The sequence below is a fragment of the Synchiropus splendidus genome, chromosome 18 (assembly GCF_027744825.2).
Source record: "Synchiropus splendidus isolate RoL2022-P1 chromosome 18, RoL_Sspl_1.0, whole genome shotgun sequence".
In the NCBI taxonomy this organism is placed as follows: domain Eukaryota; kingdom Metazoa; phylum Chordata; class Actinopteri; order Syngnathiformes; family Callionymidae; genus Synchiropus; species Synchiropus splendidus.
The window spans coordinates 9527148-9541437 of NC_071351.1; the positions used below are offsets into that span (position 1 = coordinate 9527148).

Here is a 14290-nt window from a genome sequence, read left to right on the forward strand (position 1 = left end):
ATTTCATTTTCACTGATAAATAATAGTTTTGTTAAGCGTGGTTTTAAGGTGTCTTATGGGTATCTTGGTTCAAAAGATGAGGATAGTGGACAGTGTGGCATGAAACCATGAATCATATAATATGCAGCATCTTACCTGGGACACTGTCTGTCTCCTTTTAGCAACTTCATATTTGAGCTCCTACAAACAAGATCTAACTTAAGCACCAAGTGACTCATTGTTTTTCCTCGCACTGTCGATGGAGGCCTGTTTAAGCCCTGATACACGATGTGTAGAGGAGTGTGCGCAGTGATCCCTTTTCAACTTGTTAAATCCAGTGTGCTTCACAGTCAGATGTTTAAATAAAGTCAATACAGTCCCAGACATCTGCTACAAGACGGGCTTGTTTGTCTTTGTCGGTAAACAAGTTACAAATATCTTTGGTGACACAGGATGAGGGATGTAGCAACCTGCCTCAGCAGAACAGTGTGGGAGACGTGCTTTAAAGACACACCCTTTATAAATTAAATTCTAATGGTTTAAAAGAAGTTCATGTCAAGATTCAAGTGCCCATCATCTAGACTAAATTGGCAACACTTGTTCTATTGTACTTTTGGACAAATATAATTGGTCTCAAACTAATCAGTTACTCAAACATGTACATGATATTTGGCGCATAATATTCACAGTCAGGTTCTGTTCAGTCACCGTTGTTTTCCCTCAATTCAAGACAAATCTCTGCGTGGAACTTCTTTTACTGTTTGCTTCACTTATGCGTAAACAATTACGCTATTTTTCTTCAGTGATCACTTGGAGTGGACAATCTTCAATGCCTTATGCAGGAAACATTTTTCTTCATGTTAAAATCAACACAGCAAAACAAATAGCAGTGCTATCAAGAGCAATCCACTCCAGGTTTTCCAATACACACCTGCCAACCGAGAAATTCAATTAGAGAGACTCCTCTTCCCACTTGGAGCCGGTCTCCAGGGCAGATCTTCCGGGCGACTTTCCTGAAAGAAAATTAGAAAATAAAATAGAAAAGAAATAAAACGGAAACACTTTTTAGAACCTAAGCTATGCAAGGTGTCAGAAAAACCACTGTTAACACCACACGTCCCCGTAGTTGGAAGTCACCGGCAGTCCGCGAAGTAGCGCAGGTAAGAGTTTCCTTTTCCTCTAACTACGGTCCATGCCCGTTTCATCTCAACTACAAACTCTCTGCCAAAAAACACGCCACCAGAGTTTCCCTCGGTGCGGCTTAGACGCTCATAATGACAGCAACCGGGTCCCAATTTGATGAAATTGAGCAGGAGATGTCAGACTTGCCGTGACGAGTGGACCTCCAGCCTCGATGCAGCGGCGGTCGCTGCGTTGACACCCGCAGGTCTGAGCGTCTCACGCGGTCAGTATAAACACCGGCTACACCTCCAAACGCTTCCTCGGGACTTGACATTTTAACCGCCAGTGACTTTAAAAAGCGATTGAAATGATCGCTACCCATGCGTCAAGACGAATATATAAACTTTTCCCACTCATTTCGCGCCGTTCTATGAAGTAAAGTCCTGCGTAAATGTACACATTTCCCAAAAGTATGACGTACAGAGCGGCAACAGTCAGTCAATATATGAATCGTTTGTATATGGAATATGAAGGGAGCGAGGGTGGAAAGTGTCTTTTTTTGTAAGAAAACATTATTGAAAGTGATGTGGTTGAGCCACAAACAGGTAGTAGGATGGAAACACTGTCTTTTTATGATCAATAGAGGAACTCAGATAGTAAATGTGGCCGTCATTGGAGCACGTTTGAAATACGGAAGTACCACTGTTTTGTACTATGAAGGTAATGACTTTTGCCACTTTGAATCAATGAGTCTCAATTTAATTTATTCCAGAATGTTTTTCTTCTGTTTTTAATACATCCACATATCTCTTCGGCTTTTGGTGATTTTTTTTTTTTTTTTTTTTTTTTTTTTTAAATTAACTGTTTTTTTATTTTATTTTCCCTTTTGATTTTTCTCCCTGTGTTTACCACACATACTATCTAAAAACATTTTTGTACAATTCAATGGTGAAAACAGAGAGTGTTCTCGCGTTTGGTTAGTAATGATCTCTACAAAACACCACCATGATGTGAGATTTAATTTAACACACTTTTGTAAAGGGTCACTGTTTGCTCTCATGTGCATTTATAAATGTCCGTGACGTGAGCCCTCTTCTGTGTTTGTTGTTATTCTCAAGGATGAAGAACAGGACGGAAATAGATCACTGGCACTTTAAACCCTGAGTTCTCATATTCTCGCCGGATCTTTCTCCTTTGCTAATTATTGTGTTGTTTTCAGAGCAAATATGTCATATCCATGGCGACCAGGCAGGTTTATTGTCTCTCCCATGCAGTAGCTCACAAAAGTAATTAATTATCCTTTTTTCTCTCCCCCTCTCCCTTCTGTCTTTGGTTAAACAGATCATTCACGGCAAGCCATCTTCTTTATTAAAGATGCCACGACTAGTAGAACACAAGGTAAACATGGAAGTTCCTTTTTCAATTGAACATTTGTGATGCTCTTTTTTTGTGTTTTCCACTTGCTGTTGACAAAACATTGGATTGTATCGTTTAAAAATGTAAATAGATGCACATACAGTGTGTGCATGTCAAATATTTTCCATAATTCACCCATAATGCAACATCTGCGCAGCTTAACTGTTGCAGATATATTCATTCATGCAAAGCAGGACACTTGACACAGGCGAGACTCAGTCACGCTTGGACATGAAACAACCATGCCTTTTTTTATTGGTATTTTTGTCAGGCATGTGCAGTCAGTTATGTATAACATTACACTATATGACAATTAGCTGTGACTCCGCATTATACAATGTCAGTTAAAGTTGTGAGTGTGTTGATGTGTTTCACTTCTCGAAACTTTGCCAAAGTTTCCTCACAGGAGACATTTTTGGGTGTGTGCTCATGTATTTTAATATCAACCAGGGAGGAATCTCTGCTAAATTTGTATTGATGATGTCATCCTTTCTCTTTATCACTGTCTCAAAACATATGGATTTCCATATTTACTGCTTCTGTGTCACTAAAACTCATTTTTTTATGTTCATGCTCCAGCAGCATGAGTACGACAACTACATTCCCATGTTCTGAAATGTTCCTCTTAGCTGTCTTTCTGCTAAATCTGTCAATCTTAGTGGCGTCAGAGTTTTATAATTAGACAGCGGTGCCTGGATTTTGAGCTTAATCTAATTTCCTCAAGGCAATTGGTTTTAAATCGCTGATGTTGCTTTTGTGCTTTATGACAGTAGTAAGTAAGGTGATCACTTTCCATCCTGTTTTGCTCTGTCACTGTACCTCAAGAGGACTTAGTCCTCTGTCTGGAGGTCTGACTCACTTGCCTCCACTGTCGGGCCCTTGTTCTTATCGTTCTTCAGCATTGATGTGACTCTGCAATATCTATCTGTCAAATATACTGTCCCAATTCAGACAAGTTACAGACAGATTTCATGTGTAAGAAGCTATACATTTGTAGAAGGGCAGCATATTCAACCTTTAATATAAAGAAGTATTTTTTTTTATCTGTGAGGCTTGCAATTCAAGGCAATAATGAAGGTTTTCAATGTGATCTCTTGTAGTCTTTCCACAATTACTAGCCCATTTCATTTGTTCTTTGTGCTGTTCAGTGTAAGCAATAGAGTTCTATATAGTTTTTTTTTTTTTTTTTGTGGTGTGTGTGTTTTCAAGTCTCTGCTGCAGCTCATTCGACTACTTGACAATCTCAATGGTTAATCAGTGTGTGATGCCGTTGTCGCTCTTATTTCCAGCAGCTCTATCAGTCAGAGAAAATGCTTCGTGTCTCATAAGTACCCATCTGCATCTGTCAAGGGGTGTGTAGAATTAAACCCATGTGTATTCCCTCGCCTGTATGACCTTGGCTGCGGACCTTAGGTCTTGGATGTCAAATAAGCGTCAGTAATCCCAGGCACAGTTGACAGGCTTGTGGAGCCATTACTTCTGTTTCCCCAAGCACATAGGCATTATCAATTGTCCTCAGTGTAATGATTTTGTATACAAATCCCCACAACCACACTAACTGTGTTTTTGCCTTGTAAAATATACTGCAGCCTCCAACACTCGCGGTTATAGCAGCACAAATAGCGCACGTTTTTTTTTTTTTAATCATCATTATTGTTTTTATTTTAGTGCTGAGGAAATGTCCTTTTTGCATGCTTGATCAGCCAGTAGAGAAATCCAATATAATGGAGGTTCAAGGTGAATTGCATCCCGTTCACCACCCCCTCCCTCTTTCCCATCCTGACTGAAGGAATATTCCGCAGCAAAATAAACAAATCACACAAACAACAGTAATATAGGGTTGATTTTGAAGGCATGAAATAAGTATCGATTAAAGCCTGCGGTTCACGGATGAGAATGGTCTTTTTGGTCATTTGTCCTTGGTCCTTTCAATACCACGGTGCAACAGGGACAGGATTCTAGGCAGAGGGGCATGGATGTGGACACTGCTAAAACTGGCCTGCTGCTGTATGGAAAAAGTGATGTGAGCTTTTGTAAGAGGCTGTCGACCATTGACAAGAGTTGACATATCACTTGGTCACCTTTCTTTTTTGCAAGTTTCAACTAGCTTAGAGAAAACAGGTCGCCCCAAAGGGTGTCTAAAATAATGGTCAAATAATGTAATTAAATAGTAAAGTGATGCAATATAATATTCGCCAGGGTGTTCTTTGTCTGCTGTAGTCCAAATATAGAGCTGCACCAGTGTTAGGGTCGTGAGCACTACGAGCTGGCTGGATCTTTAGTCAGCCTCTCTGATTTCTGTAGATAAAGTTGTTCAGGTTGAGGAGTGTTCCTGATGGATTTACCTGTTAATTGGTTTTGTATGAGCCTGCAAGATGCTGCACTCCAATTGGAAGCATTTCATATTGATGGTTGGAGTGTGGATATTTTCTTTCAGAAAAAAAAAAGTTGAATAATTCTCAGACCAGTCATTGTGTAAATGCTGACCCTGGGGTCAGTAGTGAAAATAGTCTGTTCTGAATAGTCCCTTTTTTCGGGTGTTACAGTTCCACCTTGTCATAATGTATTGGTCGGTCAATGTCATCTAACAGTAAGGAAGGACGTAAGTCTGTAACTTATTTTTGAGTGTATTTCTCAGACAGCGAAGAGGAGACTCACTGTTTTACGGAGGGTTTTGGAAACGACAGTGATCTAAGAGAGTTTAGGAAGGTACAAGCTGCTGCTTTTGGAGCTCATTATCATTCTTAATAAGTCTTAAGGAAAGAAGGAGCATTGAGTATAAATGCACTGTAATCCTCACACCGGCCAAGGTTATTAGGGACGTCAGCACTGTTCCCAGCTGGCCACTTTGGTGCAGTGAGGGGATCTGAGGCGCACTCTTCAGGACGGATGTCAGAAATGGTGATGATGTCGCTTTGAAAGCTCAGGTCTTTTCGCCTCACATCATCATGGTGACTACACCGCCAGGCAACAAGCATATTCCGCTATAAGATCTTATGTATGCAGCAGTAAATCATCCAAACCCACAAGTGCCAAATGAGATGATTAAAAATCCAAAGAGGACATTTTTTTGACTTTGGCCCCAGTTGTGTCCTCAGGGGAAATTTTGGCTGCAGTGCACCGCTAACTCGCCGTTCTTTGGGTGTGGTCCAGAAACAAGTATTAAGATGAATTGGATGAACCAGTGACCAATTAACTCATTTAACAAATTGCTCGCCACTTGGAGTGGTTGTTCAACCATGTTGCTTTAATTGAAATCCAATGCAGTGTTTATTTATATACTGTGCCAAGCTCCTAGTCCAACGTTGTGTCACTGCCTCCGTTCGACAGTGTTGATAATCATATAGCAGTCCAGCTCATTCATCAAGTCAGATGGGGGGATTGCATGCGCCATTAATCTTTGTTCCCACAACCACACTGAAAGACTTATTTTTTTATTTTTTTCTAAAAGAATACTTTGACTAATTAGTATTGTGATTTCTTTGTGTTCATCGCAGTTCTTCTGTCAAGTGAAATATATTGTCAGAATGTACCTTCTGACTGACATGACCTCCCTAAACAATTTCTCAGTGCTTCTTGAAATGTGCTGCATTCTTCAATTGGTTGTCAGGGGTTCCCTGAGAGATGTTGTATTTAATATATGAAAACTAAAAACTACAAATGAAGTCAATATTCTACACTCCAGTCGCACACTTGTGATTATAGCTGTTCACCTGAGCAGGACTGTCAGAGTTAGGCCCTGCGTGGCTTTTATAGATACACATGATAAATTAACTACTAAAATTGTAGCACAAAAATACTGGATAACAGGGCAGAATTGAAGGCACTAAATAAAATACCTAAATAAAATACACAACAGTATAGTTTAAACCGTTGTTAGTAAGTTGAGTAAAATCATCCCTTTGAACATTTTGATGTTCTGTGCTTTTCAAATCTTCCGTGTGCCTAAGACAGTGGTCATAAATGAAACCAGAGATCTCAATGTAGAGTTGTTCTGCCCTTTTGACTTTCTGTGGCTAAGGCCACCTCTCTGTCATGTGAGGATGATTTACCCAGAGACAGATGCTCTTGAACCTGCACTCTTTTTGTTCTATTTTTGCCACTTCAAAGGTTAAAAAGTATTACCCGGATGCATTGTAACCCGAATGTTTGCGCACTGAAGTGCCTGGCTCTGTGCCGAGAAGTTTCTCTGGATTCATCTGTGACTTTGCACTAAATATGACGGTTATAAGTGAAATATGATTCCTTGAGCATCACTTGTCTCAGTAAGAATGCCCCCGCCCTCACCTCCAAACCTTACAGAGCTTTGGGAGGCAGAGAGCCATCACCATGGTGACCTGAACTGAGATCCCCTACACACGGGTCTGTTGCGACTGCCGTGTTGAGGTGAGAGGGAACAAAATGTCACAGCAACAGGTTTTTTTCTTGTTTTTCTCTGAGGGATTTGACTCAGATCTGTTGTTTTGAGAGCACCAGTGAGACCATACGTGGTTGTAGTGAAGCAAAGATAGTGGGTTTAATTCCTGAAACATTACTGTTTTATGACATTTGAGTTTCTTTCTATTTGTATCGTATTAATAATACAATAACCAGTTTTGATTCAATCAGCCTCATCCCATTATCTTAAATCAGACACTTCATCATAAGAATGTTGTTCTTCAAACTTGGTAGACTCTATGCTCCTGTCTTGGATGTTAAGTCATGAAATCTGAAAAATATTTTTTTTTATTCGTCATTTTCCTCTTCTCATTGTTACATTGATGGGTCCCTCTAATCCTCATGTTTTCCTTTACAACAACCATCAAACAGTGACACAACTATGTTCTGCTCAAACTTTGCCCTGATCGCGCTGGCATTACCTTGACCTTTGACCCCAAGGCCACGTAAAACTTGATCTGAATCACAGTTATTTATAAATAATGCGGCATTCATGAGTTAGAGCAGATTTTGTCCTCAACCCCGAAGAAGAGGTGGGCTGTTCCAGTGACAGCTTCAGGGTTGCCCTCACTTCCAGAGGTTGGCAAGCGTAGGTGGGGTCACCCTGCAGGAGTGTGACCCAAGCACCTGACAGAATGTTGCAGCCACTTGCCCCCTGTGCCTCTTATCGTCTGGATGCTATGCATCAAAATGAGAAAATAAGTTTTGTTTAATGCTGAAGAAACTGAAAAGGTAGACGTTAATTATTGAATGACTTTTCAGTGGTTGCTTTCGTACACTTTAAATTATTTATTTTATTCTTATTATTATTTCTTAATTTCTGGATTTGGCTTTTGACGCCTTGGTTCCGTTACAGTGTTGAGAGCCACTGCTGTAGAAGTTACATCAAAATAAGGAGACAGACAAACCAGTGTTTTGTAAGCGTTGTTCTTCCCAAAGCTGAAACTGTATTTTCAGTCCAGCAGAATAGCGCAGCAAAGAAACTCTGATAAACTCACTCTGTTACCTGCTTAAGTATGCAAGCCTCATTAATATGTGTTGCGATATAGCAGTCAGGTCTTTGCGTGCCAAGAGCGTGCACGTAAAACTCCTCCTGCCATCCCTGCTCCCCGAGCAGATGCAAAGGTGCCAGTCCTGAGAGATCTTTTTATGTTTGGAGACCACTTGCAGCTCCTTTGACTCAATCCGTCTCAATCAGCTCTCCGTTTAATCCCACATCAGAAAAAGCAAACACTTGGCCTTCGACGAAAATAAATTTTTCAGTTTAATTGAGTACAGATTGCCAGAAGGGACTCCTTTTCTCCGCTCCTATAGTGGCTGATGTCATTGGCAAATTGAGGAGGAGAACTTGCACACACCTACTTGGCTCTTATCGCTGTCTTTCTGGGGCGGCATTGCTACCCATACGATGGGACGGTGTAAATATTTTAAGGGAAACCCTCGGTGATTCCTGGTTAAATGACTGTGGGGCAGAGCAGCTGTCTCCTGCCGAAGGTCCCAGCCAATTTTCTAAACTATGATTAAAGAAAAGTTTTGGATTATTTAAACATGCCGTGTCCTGTGGGTTTTTTTTTTCAGTGCCACTGAAGACCTCTGTGATTATGCTACCCCTTTTTCCGTGCCAGGGCTGCTCCTCTCCCTTTGGATCTATTAGTTTGAAACCGTTTGGGCGATGACTCTTTGAAAGTGGCGGTCATTCTGGGATGCCATGCTCTAAATGCAACAAAGCCTTGTCTTTTATGCTGAAATGCTAATTAAAATTGTTACCCCTTCCCTCGGCAGCGGAGGGGAAGACTTGCTAGCAATTTGGCAGATAATCAAATTGCATTTTAAATGGAGTTTAAAGATGACTGGGGTCTGCTCACTGCGAGACACAGTGGCACAAATGACACGGAATAAGCTGTTATGTGCACGACGGAACAATGCGGCGCGCCACGTCACAATAGGAGAATGGCTTTGTCTAAAGGGATCCGTGTTTTGATCGAGGTTTTAAATAAACCCTTCACGATGAAGTGCGTTTGCAGGCCTTCAAAACTTGTGTTTTCCTTTTAATTACAATTTCCTTCTCTCTTTTTCTTAATATGCCGCACCAATTATGCTTATTTCAGAGAAATGCTAATTGGTGATGATTGGTTTACGGTTCTTCTACCTTGGAAACATTCACCACTTAATTTTGCATTTTCAGCCTGACAGAAACGCCAAACTGGGTGGAAAATCTTGTCAACATTGATGTTTGTCTGCAAAAATGTGCGCTCAGTTGCTGTCCCCCCACATTTGGTATACATCATTAAGTTCTCTCTAGCCAATCGAATTTCCCTTTTTCTCGCCACATTCCAGTACGTATTAGTGACGTCCCGTTTGCAGAAAACAGAAAACTGACACAAAAATTTGGGAAACATGCCTGAATTGTTTTTTGCTCCGAGTACTCTAGGAATCTTGTGAACTGACTGAACTGGATCACTGTACCAACTCTTTCAGTGAGTACAAAATCAGTGGAGTTTCCTTCACACTTCTTATTTCTGCAAGACCAGAACTTCAGTGTCTCAACAGACTCTCCTCAAAACACAAGAATACATCGGCTTTCTCATCTTTCATAGCACGTATAATCTCGGCTTGCAAGAAAAATGCTCATCTCATATGCCCTTTGAAGCTCTCTTGAAATTGCTATTGAATTGAATTGAATTTTTAATTTCAGGTGAGATGAATTGACTTAGTGGGCTGGATGTTGTCCCGGGCCAGGACTTTGACTCATGCTCAACTACAGTATAATGATATGTGTTTTGTCTAACATAGTCGCCGTGTTTCTAAGGTGTGACGGAGGGTGTGCTTTTGCCACCATTTGCTTGTTTTGTCTTCTGAATTGGAGCTTATTGTCTTATGGTCTGGTCACTTTTATTAATGTGCAAAGATGCACTTTTAAATGATTTGTTTGTTTTGACCCGCTCTTTCAGTCTTAAATGCAAATCTTGCATTTCCCAACACGTATATGCCGAATTTGCCTAATGTGCAACCTGGCCCTCAAACTTGAGCCTCAGATTTGTGTTTTTGAGCCGTAAATAAGGCACTTGAATCTGCTCCAATCAAAATACATGCAAAGAATGTATTATACAAGCGGGGATCCCTTCCATTTCTATTCAAAAACAATAATTCAACTGTAGTGTGTCTCTTTTCTAAATGAAATTTGATCAGACTGAAAAAAACCCTTCAACAAAAACGTTTTTAGTTCCTTTTGTCATTGAAAATAATGAATTTGCCGTTGAAATTCCAGTCCTATAAAAGCTATACAGTTACCCGGCATTGTTGAACAGTGTTTGACAGCTTAAGAGGGATTTAATTGATAAGTGTTTGACTGCTTATAAGACTGCAGTCAATATTTGGTTGAATCTTCATTTCCCCTCTAAACAAGCGAGTGCCAGGATGTCTGAGATTCATGGCTCGACACACAACGATGGCAAAACACATATTTACCCTTCTGTCTCTGCTGACATTGTGATGTGCTACACTGTTTGTTGCACAGTAAATAATATCAATTGATGCTCAAATGGAGTATTTGCACAGATAATATCAGAGGATATTGGTCCAACCTGAACAATTTGCAGAGCGTTTGAGGAAAAACTCCACTGAACTCACAGGGCTGCGTGGCTCCTCTGGTCCCTCTCATACAAATGACTGGAATAAAAAGTTATATTTATCAGAGTTTAATTCCATCCTCACTCACAACTAAGGCCCTACAGACTTTCTTTTTATTTAAAAAGTCCAGACTTGGTGAAAGTTTAATTAATAAGGGACTTGAAGTGAGGAAATGGGCAGGGGAGTCGGCTCTTTAAGGGGGTACTTATTTTTTCATCTGCAAAAAAAACGGTCAATTAGTGAGTTAAGCTGAAGAGACAAAAAAAGTCATTAGTTAAGGCAAAAAGAATAATAGGTCTGAAAGGTTTATACTTTCAAGGCAGTGGAGGTCTTATGCTTTTTTCTTTTGTTTCCTGTAATTATCAAAGTTAGCACTTCATTCTGCTCACACAATTTGTCTGTTATTCCTGGAATATGAATAGAAAGTTAAATGATGTTCACACAGTTATTGTGATTTTCTGTTTGGTATATCGGTGTTTGTTGTCTGGTAAACATGGAATATTATTTCAGTGTTGTGATAGTATTAGAGAATTGTGCAATGAATAAAGTTGTTCCAGTGGGTGAATACACTGTTATAAAACCAGGGGTCACGAGTGGTCTAACTCACAAGTCGTGGGTAAAACTATGATGACACTGGTATTAGAACTTGGGTGACACTGAGTAAAACTTGTGTTGACACTAGTGGTAGAACGCCGGTGACACTGGCAGTAGAACTGGAGATGACACACTGTAAAACTCAGTCTGACACTGGCAGTTGAACCTGAAGGATGAATAATAAAAAAAATACATTACCTTTATGAAATTGAGCCTTCAGTGTATTGGATGACACACCTGCGGCTTCATGTACACATGAATAGCTTTTGTCTGTGTTTGAGGCTGCCAGTTGTATGAGAGCACTGTTGAGTCTGTCTCTCTTTATCCAGTCTTGGCTGTATAGTGAGGGACGGAGTGTGATAGAATGTTTCCTCTGGAAGCTATACTGAGTATCAATGTTGCTCAAGTAATTCGAGCATCGCTTTCGCAGCGTTTTCATCCTCAACTATAAATGGTCATAATGAGCAAGCATTATTAAGATTTTATTCTTTAAGATTGTTCTACAAAAACATTTAATTCTCTGATATATTCAGTCATGTGAATTGCTCAAAACATTTGCGCTAAAATGTGTTTCATCTTGTAGAGTACATTATTAATATGATGGTATTGCTCACAGTAGAAGGTTGTTTGACCTGACGGCTAACTGGGAGCCTGTTTTTCTTTTCTTTCCCCATGTAGTTGTTCAGCTCAGGCTCAGCTCAATGGTCATAGTGCCAGAGGTTTCAGGCAATAAGCCCCAAAACCAGACTTGTGCCACACACAACAGGAGATTGCTTTTGCATCAGAGTGTGAGTGGTAGTAAATGACTGGTTACAGGAGATCCTCCAATAAATTAATTGTTTCCACTTCATGTTTAAGTATGCGCTACTCTTCCAAATCGAGTGCTGGTACTTGGTTATTACACTTTAATAGCTCGCTTGCCAAACTAACGATATATTACGCCATGTGCTGGCTCAGATCAGAGAAGATGAATTGGCTATTAATTACAGTTGCACTGAGAGGGCACAGGGGAGAGACTACTCATAGCCCTGCAATCACTGGGCCTGGGCCCTTTCCTGACGGGGACAGCCGGGGCAGGACCGGGTCACACAAGCTTATCAATAACACCTCAGGATGGTGAAGGCGGAGGTGTCAGATGTCCATCTTGTTGGATAAGTCAAACTTCAGAGGTTAGTTTCAGACTAGAAAGAGTTGATCTCTCTGTCTACAGCTGGTACACTCTCAGGTCTTGGCAGTATTGGTTATCCACTTCTTTTATCTACACACCCATGACTGGGTGTCTCCTCCTACTATTCACAATAACAGATCATCCGCAGTGTCTTTGCTGTTACGACCTGTTTTACTCCTCACATATTCGGTCAGTTCATGTCCTCAAGAATTGTGTCACCTCCATCACCGTCAAGTGGATGGGGGTAACAGTGGCAACAAGATATTTTGTTAAAGACGTCAGCGAAGTGCATTAGCTTTCAGTAAATGGCTGTTTCGCAGATGTCTGCATTTTAGCCATCATTCATAAAACAACTATGAAATAAAGTGAATTGCAACGATGATGATGAGGTTAGCCTGCTTGGCTTCTCCTTTACAAAAGACTCACGTCCAGAGGACTTTGAAATAGAAAGTTATGGAGGAAATATTTGACGAGGGCCGATGATTTGTGGAGAATATTATTGTTTGGCTGGCTTTTCTTGTGCCGCCTCTGAATTAGCCCTTTTATCACAATTAATTAAGCTTTCCTATAAGAGATGTTCCATCTTGAGCTCATCCGCGCAGGATAAATAAGTCAAAGCTGTAGGATATATGTCCTTTTATTGGCTGACTTGATCTCTGAAGCATCTGTAGTGGGGGCAAGCTGTCTCTGTGGTGCGACTTAGTGGACGAGTCTTTGCCATCACTCACTTTGAATGCTCCTTTTATGACTCGTTTTGTTAAAAACCTCTTTTTTTAATGCAAGGTATCAGGAGTTATGGCCTGTCTATGCAAATTAGATATTTTTGACAGTGTGTTATTCACGTCATCGTCTTTTTAAACACTAAAAGGCCATAAATTCCGCCCTGACAGGCTGCTCCGAAATTGCCACTAAATATTATTAAATGTTTTAACAAGTTCCTAGTAAATATGCGTTAAATGTTGAACGATGGGCAGGAAGAAAAATGACTTTGCATCAACTTATTAGAGGCTATAAAACTGGCAGTTTATCACTGATACGGAGCAACTCAGGCCATCTTTTTTGTTTTGCTTATTCTGTTCACTTGCTTTGTCCTGATGTGTGCAATAAAGATGGCAGGCGGCGTTAAAAGCCTGCAGTTTCACAAGTCATGAAAGTGGGAGTAGCAGATACCGCTGGTTGTCATTAAGACAAGTGCGATATATGACTATGGTTTAAAATTTGAAAGCTCCTCATAGACCTTTACAGTTTTAGAGTAAAATTTTGTGTCCAAGCTGCCGTTTTTTATGAACAAATTTCTCATGAAATTTACTTGAATTGTTGCTGTGTGATTTATTTGTGAACATCCTCATTGCATGCATCGCGTAGTAAAAATGCCTTACCTTGCAATATTTTACCGGTTGACAAGCCTTGGTTTGGCACAAGGAGGCTGCAGTGTTTGAAAATGTCCAAGGCCACATGAGGAGAAAAACAAGGCTTTAACTTTCTGGCTGAGGTCCTTTAAATCCATTTGTGCATTTACTAAACACTGTATTGTTTTCTTCTTCTTCTTTTGATCAACTCATTTCTGTGTTCAGGGTTGTGCTCACCTCATATTCTTGACAAAAGTGAAATCTATAACCTTTTAAATTCTGTTGACTCACTTCCATCTTAAGTGCATTTACTAGTAATAAGACAGTCATGGGAGATAAAAATGACACAGCCGTTGCTGTTTTGGTTCAAAGCCACTTCAGTCTGCCACAAATCTCAGCGCTGTCTGTGCTCATCACTGGTGTACTGGTTAGTGTGACGTGACGGCTGCCATGTCAGCACATCTCTGTTCTCCCTCTTTGGAGCCCTCAGTGAGTTTTCCCTGGGGTTGGCAGAAAACGAGTCCCCCCTTGTCTGACTGGCTGTAACCTTGCCACAAGCTTGAGCGTGTTTTTTCAATTTTTTTTTCAGACTCTA

At 40.5% G+C, this 14290-nt stretch overlaps 1 protein-coding gene across 2 annotated transcripts in view; it reads left to right on the forward strand.

Moving 5' to 3' along the window:
• The first annotated feature begins 1207 nt into the window (after positions 1 to 1207).
• casz1 (castor zinc finger 1) overlaps positions 1208 to 14290 on the forward strand; it is a 153027-nt gene continuing 139944 nt past the window's right edge. The window contains exons 1-2 of one of the 2 annotated variants that reach the window (XM_053850147.1): positions 1208 to 1384; positions 2443 to 2499. In XM_053850147.1, the coding sequence (XP_053706122.1) occupies positions 1279 to 1384; positions 2443 to 2499 (163 nt within the window). In that variant the 5' untranslated portion in view covers positions 1208 to 1278. The remainder of the gene's footprint in view (positions 1385 to 2442; positions 2500 to 14290) is intronic. The other variant, XM_053850150.1, reaches the window with a different exon arrangement.